Source organism: Ixodes scapularis, unplaced genomic scaffold (genome assembly GCF_016920785.2).
Source record: "Ixodes scapularis isolate PalLabHiFi unplaced genomic scaffold, ASM1692078v2 PGA_scaffold6__148_contigs__length_123643588, whole genome shotgun sequence".
Classification (NCBI taxonomy): domain Eukaryota; kingdom Metazoa; phylum Arthropoda; class Arachnida; order Ixodida; family Ixodidae; genus Ixodes; species Ixodes scapularis.
In genome coordinates this window covers 74,953,842-74,974,359 of record NW_024609881.1, presented here as the reverse complement: position 1 = coordinate 74,974,359, position 20,518 = coordinate 74,953,842, and the positions used below count along the sequence as shown (strand labels likewise).

Sequence of the window (20,518 nt, the reverse complement as noted above, 5' to 3'; positions counted from 1 at the left end):
CCATCGTATCCTCCCCTCCTCCTCTTCCGCACCCTCGCCTCCTCCTCCTCCTCCATACCCTCCCCTCCTCCCACAGATTTTCTGTTAAATTTTGCTGGAAAATTGAAGCCACGGGACCTCAGCAACAAGTCAGTGTCTCGGATAAATTTAGCAGGGAAAATGCCGTCACAGGACTTCGTGCCACGTCACCTATGAACAAATTCAGTTTCTCTGCTTGATTTAGTGGGAAAACTGACGTCGCGTGACCTTGACACCTATTCAGTTTCCCCACTTAATTTCGCGGGGAAAATAACGTCACATGATTTCCTGGCACGTCACCTATGAACAAATTCAGTTTCTCCGCTCAATTTAGCGCGAAAATTGACGTCACGGCACCTCAACACCACTTTAATTCACCGCTAAATGTAGCGGGGAAACTGAATCGGCGTTGAGGTCATGTGACGTCCGTTTTACCGTTAAATTTAGCGGGCAAACTGAATGCGCAGTGTAACATCATGGGACGTCGGAGACGTACGCACCAATTCAGTTTTTTCGCTAAATTTAGTGGGGAGTCGGTTTGGCGTATAGGTCTGTGACGTCCCGCAATGCAACGAGCGCGGTTACGCCGACGCCGAAGCTGCGAAACACGGGAAGGAGCGCCTAAAGGCCCGTTCACACTCTTGCGACCGAGTACGACTGAGAGAGACGAGATCTCTTTCAACTTCCTAATTGTTTCTAGAATGAGGGAACACACTGACATTGTGGCGCCATCTATGCGGTGACCCTAGAACTGCATTTCACAAAAGCGAAGGTTTTGCGGGATTTCCGAGGTCAAATGTGCGTAATACCCATAGAAAGGCTCGTTTATAACATTGACAAAAGTTTTTCGAGCCAAAAAAGAAAAGATATTGCGCGAGAAATAAAAAAAAAATACGCCGGACCGCCGAGTTTAGACTGCTTCCCAATAGATGGCGCCAGTGTGTTCTCTGGTTTAAGAAGTTTTAAGGAACCCAGGTTTAAGAGGTCGCAAGCCGTCGCAAGAGTGTGAACGGGCCTTTAGAGCTGCGTTCTAAAAACCAAAACGCCTCTGCAAGCCGCGTTATAAACTAAACGTTAATATCCCTTCCGGACATGTTGTATCTTCTATTTTTGTGCCGCGACCTATCAGGCACTAGATGTTTAATTATTAGGGTGACACAAGCCTCTAACGGTTTTATGAAGTCTACATTTATACTTATTTCTTGTAAACACTTGCGAACAAACCACAACGCACATTTGAAAAAAAAAAAGAAAAAAAAAAAAGCACGCTCCGTCAAAGCGTAGAACGAGCAGAGAAATAAAGCACGGCTCGTTATTGCAGGCTGGCTTCTGCCGGCTCGTGACTGTATACTTTGTCAAAAAGGCGTATATTACAAGTAAAATTATGTTTTATGTTCTGTGGTGTATGTTCTAACTGGCTATATAAAGACAGTGCCTCCCCAGGTCTAATGTGAGACGTGATGGTAAGTGGTGAATAATTTCCTCTAGGCTTGAAGTGTCGGAAATGATTCCCACGTGGGAGACTAAACATCTAATTACACTGTTTTTCTCGTTGTGGAATGCAGTGTTTTGCTTATGTTTCTCGTGGCCTCATCCGGGTTTGGAGCCTGTTTGTATTGTTGAAGGGAATCCAGCAGCGCATCACAATGGAAGCGGCGACTGTGGCTGGCGTTAATGGTGAGATCGTGGTAACGCTGGATGACATTGAACGTCTCGGGAACTCCAATATGACCGCGAACGCCAGAAGTCATTGCAACACCGGTGCGGACCAGGAACAGACGCTCAAGGAGAACAAGATGGCTTACCTCAGGTGCACTTTGGGTACAATTCAAATATTAAGGGGCCAATGGCAGACTTCGATACTCTCTGTTCCGTCTTCAACACAATGGGCTCTTGATGATCTTTTGGTGATGATAAGTGATCTTGGTCTCGAAAGGTTGTATACTAGGATGATGGCACAAATTGACAATGCCCGTTCTGTCTTCAAAACGATGGGCTGTCAAGGGCGACATGATAATGATGACGATGAGGTGGCTATCAAGAGGTGGCTATCAAGAGGAACAGACATTAGACAATGTCTGTTCCGTATTCAACATAACTGGATCTCGATGATGGCTACAAAATGACTATGATAATGATCTGTGTATCAAGAGGTAGTCTAACCAGATTGATGGTGCAAATTGAAAATGTCTTTTCCTCTTCAACACAACGGGCTCTTGATGATGATCGTGATCTGTCAAGAGGTAGTCTCACCAGGTTGATGGTACAAGTTGACAATAGAGAGTTTTAGTATTGCGTATAAGAGCAAACGCAAGCCCCCTACGTTAGCGTTAACGCTGCGTCCTCCACACTGCACATGAGCCATACGTACGCACTGCAGCGAGCTATGCGTACGTACGCTGGCTATCGATTTTTGCGAGCGTGCGTAGCGGTCCCCTGACATTAGACAGTTTTAGTATAGCGTTGCTGGCTCTTACGTACGCAATACTCAATGGTATAGCGTACGCTAAAAATGACCTGCTCGGACCGAATTTAGTTGTGCGTTACGTTTTCGAGTGAACACCGCGCATGATCTTGGTTAGATTTGCTAGATCTGCAGAATTCTGCGTGCTTATAGCGCAACCATGCTCCTGGAAAGAAATATTGAAAATGAAAACGTGTCCAATGATTTTATTTCAAATTAAACCGAGCCGCAGCTGCCTCGTCAAGCCCGCTTTTCTGCGGGGTACAGAGGCTACACTGTTAGCAAAAATAACACGCCCAGACGTGTAAACCGTTGTCCCATAGCGGACACGTTGAAACGTGTTCGTTTTACATTGAGCCATCTGTGTTTTTCGTCTACCCATGAGGTGCCGTGTAAACTTAACACGCTACACCGTGTTTGTCTTCCGAGAAGCACGGTTCAAAGTGTTCCTTATGAAACATGGCGGCCAGCAGCCGAGAACAGGCGAGAGACGAGCACAGCGATCCGCGCCTTCCAGCCGAACTGAAAGCACACAGGACGCGTTCGTTCTCGTTCGATGTCTTTTATGCACAGTAAACAGTCTCCAAGCGGCGGACGTAGCTACGTGCAAAGGTACGTACGTGCATCGTCGGCGGTCGGTGGCGTCGGCAGCTACGACAAAACCGCTAGACAAAAAAAAAAAAAAGCTAATACCAAACTTACATGGATAAATAACTCAAGCAAACTACTTGGAATCGGGCGTTAACTTGCGCCACCTAGTGAGATTTCTAGCAACCAATGAAAAGAAAGCAGGAGTTTGTTAATACGCTTGGAACTATCACGAGTAGACTGCAACTCTCCATACATCACAGACAACACGAGCACCACGTAGGACACAGCCTGCAGCGACACATACACAAACACAACACCGACACTACGCCCGACACTTCCTACTAACATCGTACTCTCCCCGCGGCGTATATATGCTTGACATGTGCGGGTGAGCTCTTTGGTCGCTGACCGTTACAGATTTATAGAAGAAGACACAAAACACGGCACAATGGACAGCCGTATGTAAGAACTGTTTGCATTTAAAAAGTATAGAGGCAAAATCTGTAAAATTAGTCCGTTGCGAAAAACAACGATGTACTAACAATAAATCTTAAACCGGCCATGAAAAAGTTCAAATTCTTGTTATTTTCATGCTCGACCAGTGTTATGAGCAGTCCGACTAGCTTGAATCAGATAGAAAAACAAATGATTGGGACTTTATCAGTACGTATTGAATAATCAATAGAAATTATACTTGCGCAAAGCATTTTTTATATATATTATTCTGAAGGACATCCGCCCAACACTTCACTTCCGCTAGTTGTAGTACGCGTACGGGAGCAGACGCGTTCACTTTTGGGGCGTTTTGATGCAGATTGTTGTCGTATGTCGTGTTAGTGTCGAGTGGAGCGGCGAGGCTTGGGAGTTTGTGACCGGTGTTATTCGTGATCACTAATGTGGCGCTGATGCGTTTTTTTTTTTTTTTAAATATTTCTTTACAGCGACATTGCAAATTCACGGGCCCGTGGCACTGCATTATGCTGAATCGCGAGCTCCTTCTCTGTTGACGTCGTTTTTCTGGTAGCACTCGTGGATACTGCAAGCGTTTAAACAGTGTGCACCGTCTCGCCTACATCCGAGGTGACGTACTCGACCTGTTGAAACTTATTGCTTCCGTCATTTTGGAGTACGCAAGGCAATTATCTCGCTGCTCTGGTTTTGGTTATAAAAGCAAGGCAAAACGCTCGTAGGTCCCGCCCTAAGTATACGTTGGACATCTTCTACACTTTGACACCGGATAACTGGATGAACGAGAATTTACATTTACTTCAGAGGTCACTCTCGCCGCTTCCTCACCGTCGAGCAGCAGGATCAGCCGGCGACAAGCCGCGGATGAGAGGCTTCAGCATCAACAGCCCAAGTGCACTTGGTGCCGATGCGGGCGATGCGGGTTTCTGTCAACCGGTAGCCCAGCACAGACCGTGACCGTTCCAGCTCTTCGTCATGACACGGTGTTGCAGAAAGCAGGGTATAATACCACTATGCGGACCACGGAAGCGAACGCACTGTTATCGTAAATTTTGGCTTGTGATAGCGCCTAAATTCTTATTCGTTTTTTCGGAGACGCAAACGACGGGCATAACAAAAGCGTTTGCATATTCCGCATACCTTGCAAACGCATCAGTCACCTCGCGAAAAGCGCAAAACACGGTGTCCGCACCGTCCTGACTTCCCAGTCTTTTACCTGCTTTAGAGCAGTTTGTACGTGTTAGTAGGTATGTCTACTGAAACTGCAACTTGAAACTTGGGGCAGTGCCAGAGGGAAAAGAGACAAATTCGGGCCTCTTCCCAAAGTAAAGAAAAAGCACTATGTTCACTACGTAAAAAATTGGTCTCAGTTCATGCATCTGTGGGCAGGTAGAAAACCTTGCCCTAATTTATTCACACCGGATGATCAGCGCAACAAACTCACACGAGATTTACAGGAAAACATCGGTGGTGACTTAAGTTTCCGTGAAATTCTGTATTACCGGTCGTTTGCGGGACCGAATCATCTACTCGAGCGGTGTGCGTCGCTGTGCAAACACGTCGCTGTGCAAATGCAGTCCAACGACACGAAGCATAAAACCGGCAGATTTAGGACGACTATCCGAGGTTCATTGTTCAATTAAAACGACGTAATTTTGTTGAAAACGCCCGCAGCATTTTACTCACGGTATGCGTCGGGAATCTTCCACATTTTGAAACGGAACGAAGGAAGATTTACTTTTAAAAACGCTCGCTGCGTCCTCCTGGACCAGCTGGACCGGATCAGCTGACGACGACGGGGCTGAACCCGTCAAACGCAACCCCACAACAACCAATCTGAGCTCCGTGTTAGTGCGGGTTTCTACCTCCAAGCACCGCACCACACACCACGAACGTTTCGGCTCTTTCTCGCATCGCCGTGTTGCCCCAAACAGAACGAGATCGCCGAAGTCAACGCAGCGCTGTCGTGAACCTTGGCTTATGGTTGCGCGCTCGTGGACCATGTGACTCTCTTCGCTTTCAAAGCACACACGACGAATGGTACTTTCCGTCTTCCGGGAACAACACAGGGGCACTTCTACGGCCAAGTCTTCACTATGTCCTCGCAAACTGCGAAGCTTCTCGCGTCCCGTCAAACCAAAACAATAGCGGCGCCATGCGTAGATTTTCTCCGGTCAAACAAAAAGAACGAGAGCCAACCGGCTCTTGCTTCCACCGTACATCGGCGTTGCGCTTGCGCCGTGGCCAGATCGCTTGCAGTTGAAGCGGTTGAAGGGTGAAGCAAAAACGAAACCAACTGCAATTTCACGTGTTCACATCGAGCACACGCTTTTTATATCCATTTTAACTGTTTGGAATGAATAATTAGACCAATGACTTTATTTGTGGTGTGTAAGAAACTATTATCAAGACCCCTAAACTAAATGCAAACATGGGCGACATGAGGGAAGCCGCGTTGCCATCGACCAGAAAATGGCGGCGAGCACGGTAAGCGCGGGTTTCGCCAACGTCCTGCGGCATGGCGCAATTGCTTTTGGTGCATATCTGTCTCCGAGATATGTTTCTTTCCGCGGCATTTGTCTCGACGGTCCTTTCTAAGTTTGTCCCCAAGCATTCCGGTGCTTCGATAGCCGGCAATGCCGCGGTCGTCGTCGGGGTCGATGCGTGTTATCGAGGTCGGCTACACGGTTATGCGTGTATGACCGAACCAAAACACGTTTTTTACAACCTCGCGTGATTTCTGAACGAATTATCCGTTACTTATCGTGTAAATTTATGGTAATTTGTGTAAATAGCGTGTTTTTCACCCCAAATATTCACCAAATACACGGGACTTGCTAACAGTGTACGAGTAAAGGCCGGTTCGGACACTTGCGTTTAGCCTAGTTCACATGCAGCGGTTTTGGCCCTAAAGCCTAGTTCACATGCAGCGGTTTTGGCTCTAGAGCGGCGCGATTTCTGCCGTCGCGGCGCTCGTGCCGCAGAATTGCTGGTGCTGGCCAGAGCGCCGCGACGGCAGAAATCGCGCCGCTCTAGGGCCAAAACCGCTGCATGTGAACTAGGCTTTTGAGTGCGTTTGACTGCGTTGCGTCGAGAACCGAAAGCGAGTCACCGGCACATCTGTGCTTCGTGTGAAGCGTGCGATACAATTCAAAAAATCATCTTAGCACGCAATATAAGTAGCAGAGATGTCCTGGTTTCTCGCTGCTGCAACGCAGTCAAACGCAACTGTCTGAACAAGGCTTAAGAGTGCGTAGCCAAATTTGATCACGGAGCCCCCGTCAATCGTCCCGTTGAAACGGCACCTTTCATCAATGCTATCGCGGAATGAAATTCATGACCTACTGATGTCCAGTGCATAGCGAGAACTTCGGCGATTTTTTAGAGTCGCTCGTCCGTCGGCGATGAACTGTGCGAATAGGCTTAGCGTTGAGCAGATCGCAGCGTTGACGCACATTCCGAGCGGCGAACATTTTCACTGTGCACTCCTTCAGCTGCACGACGATCTGATTTGACCGCGGTAGGTCCCAGAAAGAATTCCCGAGCTGAACACCACGCAATTTCACGTAACACAGAACTTCGGAAACACCACGTCGACCTTGCTGCGCCAGTCGAGGTAACCGCCATCTTGAAACTGGCGCTCTCGTTGGGTCCGAGATCTCTCGAGAGCGTCCCGCAAGGCCCGCTAGCCCGCCTCGCAAAATCCCCAGCGTTGCGTGCGTACGCAATACGCTAGCCCTACTATTGCGTTCTGCGCAAGCGCACTCACGACCCGCAATTTCCTTGCGTACGCAAAGCTATAGCGTACGGTCCACTAAAACTGTCTATTCTCGTTGCTCTCTTCACGCACGGGGGAGTGCGAGACTACTCCAGTTTGAAAAATGGCGATGGTGAGGCAAACCATTGGAAGTGCTACGGGCGTTGTACGGGTTCGCTTTGAAGATGACCGCAACTAGTGCCACTAAATAAGCGCAGCTCATTTAGTGGCTCTAACCGCAACCTTGTGGAAGAAAGAGAAAGAAGAAGAAGGAAAAAAGGCGAGGCTCGTGGCGGGCGAGGACACGCGGAGTTCGGAGCAGGAGACAGACGAAAAGCCGGTGCCGAGCAAGGCCTCCAACAGGAGACCCGGACCACTAGACAGCACGGGCGTACCAACCGGGGAAGCAAGGGGCCCTTGCCCCCCCCCCCCCCCCCCCCCTCAAGTTCTCTGGGTGGGGCGGGGCAAGGCATGTGCTTGCCCCCCCCCCCCCCCCCCCCCCCCTTCCCCCTGAAACAGCCGCCACTGAGCAGGGCAAACACTGGACGGCGGCGCCCAAGGGATACCAGGGGCACGGCCCCCGGCCCTGGGGGGTTCTGATTTGCCCCCCCCCCCCCCCCCCTCCAGAACAAGTTGGTACGCCACTGTTAGACAGCCTTGGCCGTCCTCTTCATCGGACTCTGAACTTAAGTGCAGATTAAACCATTTCCCAATGGTATAGCGCTTCCCCGTGTGACTTCCTCGGAGCGAATGGAACTCGACCTGATCGGGCGGTATTGACAGGCGACCCACAACCTCCTCAAAGAAATCAACGCGACAAACCCTTTCGAGCGCCCACAAAGATAGTGTGTCGATAGCCAAGAACGTTGTCGACGCCGTCGAACCCAAAAAGAGACACACCAGCAGTGTGTGTCTCTTCTTCTCCACTCCTTGGTTTTTACTTCTACGTCACAGCTGGAAACCTTCAGAATCATGTCATACCAACCGGCTCTGCTCCAGGGCCCGTTTGCTCGAAGCTGGTTAACTAACCGCGGTTAACCGGATTTCCCTACGAGGGTGAATTTCGGGTCACGTGACCGGCAGAGCAAAAACGGCGGGGAAACATGGCGGTGCCCCGGTGAGTGAGCGCCGCTCGCTTTGGAACTAATACGTCGTAGTAGCTGCAGTAGCGGGCGCGTTAGTCAGCAATGAATGGTGCAGGAGGTTTCCGCGTTGCCTTGCCTCCCTTAAAACGCAAAACATGAGCAATGACCTCGCGGCATTTTTTAGATAGAGTTTCGACTCTGGCCATTCCTAAGCCTAAATGAACGCGATAGTTGTCGGCATGGCAACGTCTTTGGAAGGTGGGTTGCCTTGACTCAATCGGCCGGATATTGATAGCACACAAAAGCAGACAGCGTTCCCATAGACCTTTTGCTAAATTTCGAAAGCACCGAGGAGCATGCTACGAGTGTAGTTACACGCGCTGCACGTGCTGGCGTCTGCAGTAATAACTGTTCTGAAGCAAAAAGCATAAAACAAATTTTGCCGTGCACGCGCGTTCGTCAAAGATTTATTACGATTATTTACTTCGAATCTTTTATAAGTGGAAGGCCAGCGCGCGCGGATCGTAGAATCACACTTCCAGCGTTCTTCTCGATGTTCGGGTAATTTACTAATAGGTCAAATTTCAGTGGAGCCGAGTCACAGGTTTTTCAATTTATGACGGCGTTATATACAGTTCTTACGTGCTGGCCAACCATGCTGCCGGTGTACCGCCCGCCTTTCACTGCTCACTTCTTTCTCATCGTTTCTAGGACTCAACTTTGTCGTCCTCTTTCGAACTCGGAAGGAAATTTCAACGAGGCTTTTCTTCACTTCATACAGCCAAATATTTAGAAGATTTCCAAACAAGGGTTAATTTAGTTTTACCTTGCCGATTATTTGTACCACGAGCAATACAAATTATTTCTTAAGCTGAAATGTATGCCGCGCTGCGTCGCGAAAACCAGGCAGCGCGCCTTTTTTGGGTCCCCCCATTTCGGGAACCTTTCCACGGAAGCCACGTATATTCGCTACAGCCAGTAGGTGACACCAGCTACCACCCCATAATAAAACACGGAGCTATCGCTTATCCAGCCCTCGTCAAACTTGGCTAGGTACTTGTAGGTACCTAGTAGGGAAGGGCGGTTAACTTCTAACCGCGGTTAAAGTTAACCGGCTTCGAGCAAACGGGCCTTGGGCCCGTTTGCTCGAAGCCGGTTAACTCGAAGCCGGTTAAGGTGTATCCACACGACGGACCAAATTGCTGTTTTGGTCCGCGGGCCGCGCATCACGTGATCTTACGTCACCACTTTTCGAGGTCCGCCGGCCGCCGGCGGTCCGCGGCCCGCGCTTGTGAGAAATGCCAAGCGCTTTTCTCGCCCGGACCTTGGCGGCGGACCGCGGCGTTTTTAGTATAATTGAAGTGCTAAGTCTGGCAACAAGCTGACTTTTGTTGTTTGAATTGGAATCCAAATCCAAAGTCGTTCCTTTTGGCGCCAACTGTTGAAGACGTAAAAGACGAACCTTTTGTTGTGCGACGATTGCGGCATGTTACGACGATGCAGCTGTTTACTGCATCGCGCTCGTGGAGCGATTCCCCGCTGTAAGGGACAATAGATGCATGCCCTTTTCGATTCATTTAAGTCCTCCTCGTCCTCAATAGTCAACGCCAGGGCCACCGCGGCCAAACGTCTCTTTCGTTCAACCTCCATCTTGGCTCCTTACAAATAGCCTCAAAGCAGCTCGCAGTGTTGCCAGATGGTCCCAACAAAAAACCGCCAAACGGCTGGGAGGTATAGCCCAAATATAGCCAAAGCCATAAAATAAATATAGCCCAAAAGAGCCAAGACTAAAAACAACGATTTTTAAGCTTTTTATTGACAATTTTTCATACGCGCAAAAAAACAACACGTTAAATTCTCTTTTTTAAGCCTTTTATTGACAATTTTTCATACGCGCAAAAAACAGCACGTTAAATTCTCTTTTTCAACCCTCAGATGCGCCACTTTTTGTGTACATTAGGTCCCCTGATATATATATATATTTAAAAAGCTTCAGAAGGATGAAAATCTGTGAAACAATTACCCATACTTCGTAGGTTTTCAGAAATAGAAAACATACATGGACAGCTGTATTGTGAAGCCCGGGAGATATAATCGTACAGTAAAAGAACAGAATGTAGAAGCAGAACAGTCAGAACTGGGAGTGTTAAACTAGCACCCCCTATATCTAAGGTTCTTACCAATAACCCACCCGTCTATTTTTCTTTGTATAGAATATGAGCGTCCCCCGTTCCGGTTCAAGCTATTTTTTATTGTGTTTCTTTTCTTAAAGTTGGCGATGCCTAAGAATTTTCGCAATGGGCACCAAAGCTGTGTTTGGAGAGTCCAGTCTACGTCCGGGTAGAAGACGCGCTACCGGACCTGTAAAAACAGTGCAATTTGTTTAATTTGCTTCACTGCGCTGTGGGGAGACCGCTTGAACTCTGCTAGCACTGCTTCTCTGCGCATTGTGAAAACCCCGAAGTTCGTAGAAGTTTGAAGCCATTCTCCTTCCTCTCTCTCCTCTCGACTAGCCAAAAGAGAAATTTTTTTTTTTACGAAACTGACTAGAAGTTTGATAATTAACTAGTCGAACCTCAAAGTTCGACGTCGAACCTGAGGTTCGACAAGAGTTCGCCGCACCCTTAGAAATAGCCCAAAAATAGCCATATAGCCAAAGGCGAAATTTTGACGCCAACTAGAAAAAAATGTAGCCCAATTTGGCTATATATAGCCCAATCTGGCAACACTGGCAGCTCGCTGCATGCGTTTGGCGAGTTGTGAGGTCGAGGGTTAGACCGGCCCGTTCGCTCTGTCGTCTGCTCTTTTGGTCCGCCGTGTGGATGCTCATAGCAGCCGGGCGGCCCGCGGGCCGCGCATCACGTGATCAATCGGTCCGCGGCCCGGTCCGTCGTGTGGATACACCTTTAACAGTCCCGAAAAGGTGTTCACCGTGCGGTTGGTACGCGAGAGGTGCGACCTATTGCTCGCGTACTTCCAAGCAAATGACGAGGCCAACAGTTGATAGTTGGTATCCCACAACACACTGGAGCGAACCAAGATTGAACTGCTGGTCGCGCAGTCCTAACAAAAAAGAAAAAAACACGTTCACGACCGGCAACTGGAAAGAGATTCACGCACTTCGTAGCAAAGCGAGGAGATTCGCGGTGTTGGATTGGTTTGACCGAATACCTGCCTTGGATTGTTTGAAGCAGCTCGCAGGAGCACCTCGAGATAGCGCTGCAAGTCTTTACGTGTGCGTTTGCCTTCCACTATACTAAAAGTGCGCTTCCTACGCGCCCCGTAACGTTACGTCGACAGCTTGCGTGCGTCGTACGCAGTGCTGACGCAAGGGTCTTTACGGTATTCTAAAACTCTAATGTCTGTTGCGTCTTCAACATGGTGGGCTCTTTCTGCTAAAACCACTTGAAAAAATGGGTTATTGGTGTTTCATACTGTTAAGAAGAAAAAGAAGGGACGTTTTCGTGAGGAGATAAGAGAAGAAGAAGAGGCAGAGGCAACGAGCTTTGGATGATTGTAACCGCCATTTTCAATCTTCACCTAATGTAAATTAAATCATTGTATATATCTATATTCGTCGTAACATCTTGGTGGAGGTGCGGGGTAGGCAGTCGGCGGCTTGATGGAGCTTCCCTGATTTATAGGTTATGGTGAAATCGTGCTCTTGGAGTCGAAGAGCCCATCGTCCAAGGCGGCCGACAGGATCTTTTATAGACGATAGCCAGCACAGGGCGTGATGGTCAGTGATTACAGAAAACTGGCGGCCAAATAAGTATGGCCGAAATTTTGTTATTGCCCACACAACCGCTAGACACTCCCGCTCGGTGATCGTGTAATTTTTTTCGGCTGAAGAAAGCGTGCGGCTAGCGTAAGCAATTACTCGGTTGTGTCCGGATTGAATTTGAGCCAAAATAGCACCGATCCCATGGCCACTGGCATCTGTGCGTAGCTCAGTGCTGTGCGTAGCTCAGTGCAATGACCGCGAACCATTGTTGTGGAAACGCGCAAGACATGTGTCCTGAGCGAGTGCTCCATCGCCATTCGCTTCAAAGGGCCACTCATTTGACCCCATCGTTGCCATTTGTTTCCAACGGCTGCTCGAGGCCCGCAGCCCTTTAAAGCCCTCGTGCAGCGAAATGCAGCCCTTGGGCATTTCAGTGCAGCCCACGGTGGAAGAAATACATTTAGGTGATGACTCTGTCTCGCGCGGCGACCACTTTGTGTTCGGCGCACCGAGCGCGCTTCACTCGCACGCGGATAGATGGCGCTCCCGTATAGAGGGGCTCGTGAAGGCTTGTCTAGAGGGCTTGTGAAGGAAATTATGCATTCTTTACTCGGTCCCCGTGTACTGTGTAGAGAAATGATCAATTTATGTTTGCGCACTGGCACTTATTGCCTTTTCCCCCGTACGGTTCCTTTTTTTTTGTGTGTGTTTTTTTTTAACGAGAACATTGCGATGATGACTCAACGTGACAAAAATACTCCTGTAGATATAAAACTTCCCGGCATAATAAATAATTTAGAGTAATTTAGAGTAAACACCTGGGTCGTGCTCGCATGTTTTGTCAAACGGCATGTTTGGTAACCGTTCCGTAGGTTGTTTACACACATCGCGTGGCTTTATATGAGGTCGGGTGATTTTTTCCACCCTGCCCCTGCCTTCTTAGTGTAAAATATAAATTCTAATAATTTTACGTAGTGGGGCCTAGATAATCGTTTACATGTGCATAAAGGTTTTAGCATTACAAATGGTTTATGCATACAATGTCAACTTGTACTGTGGAACATACAAACCTTGTGAGCAGAAAAAAAAATTCCTATTTATGATCACATAGTGACTGAAACGATGACGCAGTACGATGACATACTGACTGACATGATGACACAGTGACTGAAAGTCAAACAATAGTAACGTTTATAAGACATAAATCACTTTCATCTATACTCTCACAATATGGTGTCACGCCGTCTTAAAGGTAAAAAAAAATACCTGACAAATATTTTTGCCTTAAAATGTACATAAAAGCTGAATTCACTGCATACTACCAAATAACGCAATCTCCTACATCCTGCGTTGCTTGCCCATGTCCTTAAACTAAGACGAGCACTGCTTAGCTGATTTCTTTATTTCCTGAGCTTGTTTGTTCCTACTCATCGTAATATGCTTACAGTATTGTCGCATTTTCACAAAATGCGCCGCAAGACAAGGACAGAGTGAGACGACACGAAGCGCTACTTTCAACTGAATGTTTATTATCACTATTGATGAAGTATTGTCGCATTCGCATGCTGAAGTAGTAGTGGAGCAACTGGGCAATTGCTTCTTCTTTGTGTTCAGCGCATGGAAACGTTAGTGTGCATGTGTCAAGAACACTGTCGATTGTGTCCCAGTAGACAGTCTGGTGGCTTTTATTTTCCACGAAGAACTGTTCCGCTTTCGCCAGTAGCTGGAAAGGGTTCTTGTTGGGGTTGTCAGTGCGTCTTGAGTAGAAGTGTTCTTGTCAATGCTGAAAGCGGATCGGCATGCAGGGCAGCGTGTAGCTTTTTTTATTTCCACGCTCAAAAACCCAGTCACATAATATAGAATGCAGTCCACAGCCTTGGTTTCTTGAGCCTTTTCTGTCCAGACATCTTCGCATTCCCAGTCTTCGACAGAAATTAGACTGTCAAGCGTGGTCTTCACTTGGTCAACGAGGTGAGGAGGCTAGGTAGTAACTTGCGATCGGCCCTCGGAATTGCACGACGCCACTGCTCCAGGCGAGCGTCATTCGATGGAGCTTTAAACAAGGACAATCGCTCTGCGCAGTTTCGGTACCCCGAATTGGAGTTGGGAACGAAGCACGTCTTTCCCATCCTTATAGCATAACTTCTTCGGGTTAAGGTTCATCTTCGTGCACGATGGTGGCACCGGTGATTGACGCAGCACCAAAGCAAAACATGAGGCTAGCCACTGACCGCACACCACCACCACACCGCGAAAAAGGCGAGCAAGCTACGCCCCCGACACCCTAGCCGCCGAGGAGACACCTCATACCCACGGTGCTCACACCTCAGCGCCCTCCGCGGGGGCGCGGAATAACTACACTTCGTTTCACCCTATGTTGTACCGCAGCGAAGGCTAGAAGCGCGACCTCATGGCGTTGGCAGCTGCTCTTTAGTCACGAGAGCTTGTGCCGCCGCGATGTGCTCCAGAGCAAGGAGCTCGCGCTTGTAACGTTTCCCATGGTACATCATAAGGTGAAACAAAGTATACTCTTTGTTTGAGGCTAGCTCCGAACACGATCTGGTCGCTCGCTCCCCGTGGGAAGAGCAGCCAGAGTCACCACCTAAATGTATTTCTTCCACCGTGGTGCAGCCCAAGGGCGCACGCCTCGTGCACGGCTCGAGGCGTGCGCCAATGCACGATGCGTGCGCCTCGTGCATTGGCGCCTTAGACGCTACTTGAAAACGCAAACGCATCTATACTCCCTTTCACCGGATGTTGTACCGCAGCGAAGGCTAGAAGCGCGAGCTCTTAGCGTTGGCAGCTGCCCTTGGTGCACGAGAGCTTGTGCCGCCGAGTTGGGCCCTAGAGCAAGGAGCTCGCGCTTGTAGCCTTTCCTGCGGTACAACACAAGGTGAAACAGAGTATTGGCGACGTGCGCGACCGAAAGCGTCGCTGTGGTCGGCCTTCCACGATTGGCCCAAAAGCTGACTATGACGTCGGAAAGGGTATACCATCGACGGAAATAAGAGGAATGAAAGAACTTTATTTTCGACGGTGTCGGCAGTGTTGCTTTGAGAGCGCAATGATTTCAAGCTTCCACCATGCTATTTACAAACACCATCGAAATTGTTGTTCGCAAGGTAATGACGTCACAAGGGGGAACCATAGGAGGGCGCCACCAAAAACATCTCGCCGCTAATAGAGACTTCACTTTCCGCAAATGTCGAACGGCTTCTATCTCAACTAAACAATCGTGTTTGATTACTTAGAAGAATGCAGCTCTTTAGTACGCCTGTATCTTGTTGCAAAAGAAAACGGTGCAATATTGCGGCTTGTCTCAAATAAAACGCGGGGCTGTCAACGCTTCTCCATTGTTAAAGGGGAGCTCCGCCGATTTTTCTGGAGACTTCAATTTGGCTGGAAATTTGCAGACCGCATCAATAACCCTTTCTCAACTGATAACCAAAAAATATATATATATATCTAAATTTTTCGTGAAGTTATTAAAGTTTCAAGTTACGCCGGCCGCGAAGGTTCCAGGAGGGGACTCTCTACTGGCAACAATGAAAATCCCTACTTTCCCCTACCCGCGTACGTCACGGATGTGCAGGCGGACGAGCGACTCGGGCAGCCGAAAAGTATCTTTCCGGACGCCAGCGACCGAGATCATGTTTTCGCAGCTTCAAGGTCGGAAGTTCCTTTGCAATGGGTAGCAATCTGTGCTCCGCGATAGATTGTAGAAACAGTGCCGGGAAAAAAAGCTTTTTTTTTTTTTACCCTTGTTTTCGTGGCAGAAAAAAAAAAGACGTTCCCCGGCAGCAATGGAGGCCAGTCACGTCAAGGTGCTTTTGCGCGAGCTGTGTGCCGAGAGAACTAGTGTCACGTGAAACATTTTCACTTTTGCTCGGAATACTTTATAGCCGCGTGCTGAGAGTTTAGTATCTTACAGCAGCTGGAACAGCTTCAAGAGCGGCAAGCGCAAACTCAAGCCGGCTGTGACCATTACGACATCTGCCCAAAGAAGAGCGCTAATAATATCGAGAAATATGGTACACACCCTAGCATTATAGTCGACATTTTGCACAGTCACACTTGTTATTCACAATTGGTTCAGTGATTTATTTTTTATTTTTTATAAATGCTATTTTTGTGTCGAACGTCAAATCTAGCTCAGGCTACTCTCGGAGTTCCACTCACGCGGCCGATATGTTGAAGACGAGAAGCGAAACGTCTAGACAAAGTTTAAGTCTGAATTTAGACATGACTTTTGACATATTACTATTCCCGTCTGCTATTACACTCTAAAAAAAAAGGGGGTGTATTCTTACACCCCCTTTTTTAGTGCACCCCAAAACTTCAGTTCGAGGTACAACGCACTGCCGTCGATCCGACGGCACTAACTTTCACGAAGTGCTTGATAGCCGTGTGGCACAATTCTTATTAAAATAGCTAATGTAAATGTTACTGACTAAAAAAAAAAAAAAATCGGGGTTTTTTAGTTTCACCGCAAAACCTCAGTGTTTTCTTTCTGTGGTCTTTGATACGTACTTCAGCTATTTAATAAGTTATATCGCACCGTTATCAAGCCCCTCGTAAAATTCGGGGCCGTCTGTTTGACTATAGGGCGTTGTATGTGGAAATGAAGTTTTGGGGGCCATTATATGGGACAAAAGGGTGTAAGGTGAAACCCTTTTTTTTAGAGTGTACAGAGGTTTATGAAGCAGGTGTTTAGAACCATTAATATAGGATAGAGCCTTGCCTGATTTGTCAAATGGTTGACGCGCAATATTCTCTGCAAAAAAAGTGATGAAAACGTCTTTTATTTATTGAATGGCGGAAACATTTGATATAAGGCTGAAAATATTTTTTTTTTAAACCATGAAAATATTAATGTCGTTATGGAGAGACATGCAAATTTACAGCTGATGGAAACTGTACTAAACCAACTTAAAAAGAAATCTTATATAGAATTACCCTCTTCCCATGTGCTCTGGTGGATCGGTGTTTGAACGCGTTGCATTCTACTCCAAAAGTAAAAAAAAAAAAAAAATACGGGTCACATTTTTTTAGTAACTTTTGTTAGCTTATTTTGAATTAAAAGATTTATGGTGTCTTTCTGTACCTCACGCATTATTGTATATTCAAGCGAATATTCTTTATTTGGAGATAAACAGTGTATTTGTGTATTTTATACGCATTCCATTGCGCCTTGATGTTTGGCTTGGTGGTTGCGAAGTTCTTTTAATCGTCGTTTTAACACGATCTTGATGACCAGTAACCTGCCAACTGATCTACACGAATGCAGTTCATTCCATCCTATTTCATTGTTTACGAGAATCACAGTCTACATGTCTTAGGTCCCAGCCCAGCAGGCACATGTTCGTCGCTTTGTAAGGCGAACAATGTACGCGATACAAGCACGAACGCTAAAAATGGCATTGACCAGAAGCGCTTTTTAGAAATGGTCTATACTATAGAACTTTTGCTAAATTACTTAAGCACCAAGGAGCATATTCATGCCACAAGAGTAGTTCTACGTGCTGACGCCTGCAACAGTAACTTTTCAAAAGAAAATCTAAAACAAATGGCACGTTCCTTCAGGTCATACGAGCGTGTGGGGCATCTATCTGTACCAACATTCCGAGCATTTTCCGTGGTGCTTTGGCAATTCTTCAAAAAATGTATTGCGTGACTCTTCGACCTCTCTTCGCCAGCCATCTTCTAATAAAAAAAGAACTGATTTACTAACGATATCACGAAACTAGCGAGCCGCGGCTTGAGCGTGGCGAGTTGCAAAAACGGTTTTATGAAAATTCCAATTGCTCCCGTTTTTTTTTTTTTTTTACTTTCATATACTTATGCACATAAGCCAGGGCCATACTTTGTGCAAATATATATAATTATCAATTTCAAACAGCACGAATGCCCAGGTTTTCTTGCTCTTAGACGCGAGAAAGACGGGCGCGAGCGTACTTGATTGGCGGCCGCGCGCCTCGCTGCACACAAGTGACGTCACGCTTGGGCGGCGGGGAAAACTGGGGAAAAACTAGGGAGAACGATGTTTCGGTTTCGACAGCAAAAAAAATATAACTTTTTTTTATTAACTAGAGTGAATCTGGGAGAACGAGATAGCATTTCGGAATCGGGAACTCATCCGCATTCAGATTGTGTGTTTGGAGTAGGTAGCTCGAAAAGTCGGCGGAGTTCCCCTTTAAGAAATGCTGATGCTGTCCAGTTTAGATACTAAAACTGGCGGCGATGCCTCCAGTTTTATTATCTAAACTCCGGACAAATACCACGTGGACATAGGCAAAACCAAAAAAAAAAAAAGGCCATTAAAGGAACTGTTGTGGTAAGTTATTATTGGCGGGTCGTGGAGTCGTTGATAAACTATTTCTTTCTTTCGATGGATAAAGCTTCGAATAATAACGGGATCTATGTCGAACGTAATGGACCTACTCCTGTAAGGTCACCAAATAATAATATCTGCCTTCTCGCAGTTTTTCTTCTTTTTTTTTTTTGAAGTATGAAGTGCTTTTTAACGCTGCTCCTCGAACCCAAAATTCTGTCCGTCCGTCCGTCCGTCCGTCCGCGCATATCTCGCGAAATTTAGCGGGGAAATTGATATCGCGAGACCTATGCGCGAATAAGTTCCCCGACTAAATTTAGCGGGGAAATCATTGACACGTGACCTGACGTTACGTAACCTATGAATCAGTTTCTCCGCTAAATATAGCGGGAAAATGTACGTCACGTGACACACCTAATTACTATTAGCTCCGAGAAGTTCGCGTGGCGCCCCCTTACGGCGAACCGGCGTGACGTCATGGCGAGGACGAAATTTTTCCCTGACTCACCCCGCTCGCCCTGTGGAAGCTGCGACGACGTTAGCTGTCGAAGCCCTCGTTTCTATTGAATTCTTTTTATGCGTGGTTATCGTAGGAGGTGTAAATTTTCATATGTGGCTTGATTGAGGTATGGCCTGTATCTGTAGGCAAAACTTCAAACAACATTTCAGGCATGGTTGACAGGGCAGGCAACGGATGAATCGCAGCTGGTATGTGAAAATAAAGAAATATGGCCACAATTGCAGGAGCATCACTATAGATTTATATCTCGCACAATAAATGCTGATGATCTGAATGAATTGGCAAGTTATGCATAGTATTTCGTTTTTTTGTATCTCTGTTTTTAAACAAGATCGCCGAAGCAGAAAAGCTGCCTGCTGCTCGAGCAACATGTTAAAGGGATACTACAACGAATTTTCGGCGCTCATTTTTTTGTGTATATGTGTTCAAAAAAGCAGCATCACATCTAACATACCAATATCTTGTTAAAAAAGTCACGAAAAGTATTTTTAAAACGAATTAAACGATTAGTAAAGAGCACCTGGTGGATATCGCTAACGCCTCGCTATTAATGTCCGTCTAGGAACCTTGGCAGCTAGTGACGGAGGTTGTCTCGTCTCCGGCCACGACGAGAGAAGAGGGGCAGGAGGAACTCCCCTCTTCCCGAGAATGCCTTTTGTGTGTCGCAGAAGTTGCTATTGTCCCCCTACAAGATTACAGAAGATTAACCCGTCAATCAAAATTCATACGAAAGCAGCCGCTTCGGTGGTTGGAACGACTAGGCCATCCTCTCGACTTCAGCCTCGCCGTAGCTTTTCTCGTCTTGAGACGACCTACGTCACGATTGCGTTGGATGTCACGTGGTCTCCACTGGGCCTTCTCTGAGCGCTTGCCAGAGTGGGCCGTTTATAACAAAAAATACAGCCACCAGGCTCAAAATACAAACGCGCGATTGTCATTTACGGATATTGTGGATCATATTCAACCTATTTTTGAACACGACGGGACTATTTCAAATTTCGTTGAAGTATCCCTTTAAATACAGTCTGGGCCTAGGAGAGAACCAAAAGTGAGACAGCCCAAGTACAGGGGCAAAGTAAAGAAAGAAGGAACATTAGTTTATGTACATTGCTCGCATTTGACCTTTGCTGGATTCGGATAGTTTTTCAATAGACTACATTGGTGGTATCTGCGGACTTGTTAATATCATTCCTCAAGTAATGTACAACAAAAGTAAGCAAAGGTGCCTAGCCCGTTATTACTCCCTTAGGCTCTTGAGATTTTAGCTAAATCAAATTGTCGTGAAGCTAAAATACCAAAAGTTTTTCTTACGCAAACTGTCACCCTTCACAAGTTCCACATTTTCTTCTACTAGTGCAGCATCCACCACTGGACAGCAGTTCGAATGCGTGTTGTTCCTCCTGTTTTCCTCTGTTGTCAGAGAGTCCAGCTATAGGAAATTTGGAGGCTGAAGAAGCTTTTGGGGACCTGCAGCAGCGTTTCTTTTAATTGGAAATGACAATTCAAACTAAACCGTGTATTTTTTAAATACCCAAGGCTGGAATAAAGGAAGGATGTCAG

At 47.0% G+C, this 20,518-nt stretch overlaps 1 protein-coding gene across 1 annotated transcript in view; it reads left to right on the top strand.

The window, feature by feature from the left end:
• The first annotated feature begins 1,664 nt into the window (after positions 1-1,664).
• The window catches only part of LOC115317393 (hydroxyacid oxidase 1), a 56,141-nt gene continuing 37,287 nt past the window's right edge, over positions 1,665-20,518 (top strand). Inside the window, exon 1 of the mRNA XM_029977007.4 lies at positions 1,665-1,828. Coding sequence (XP_029832867.3) covers positions 1,665-1,828 — 164 coding nt within the window. The remainder of the gene's footprint in view (positions 1,829-20,518) is intronic.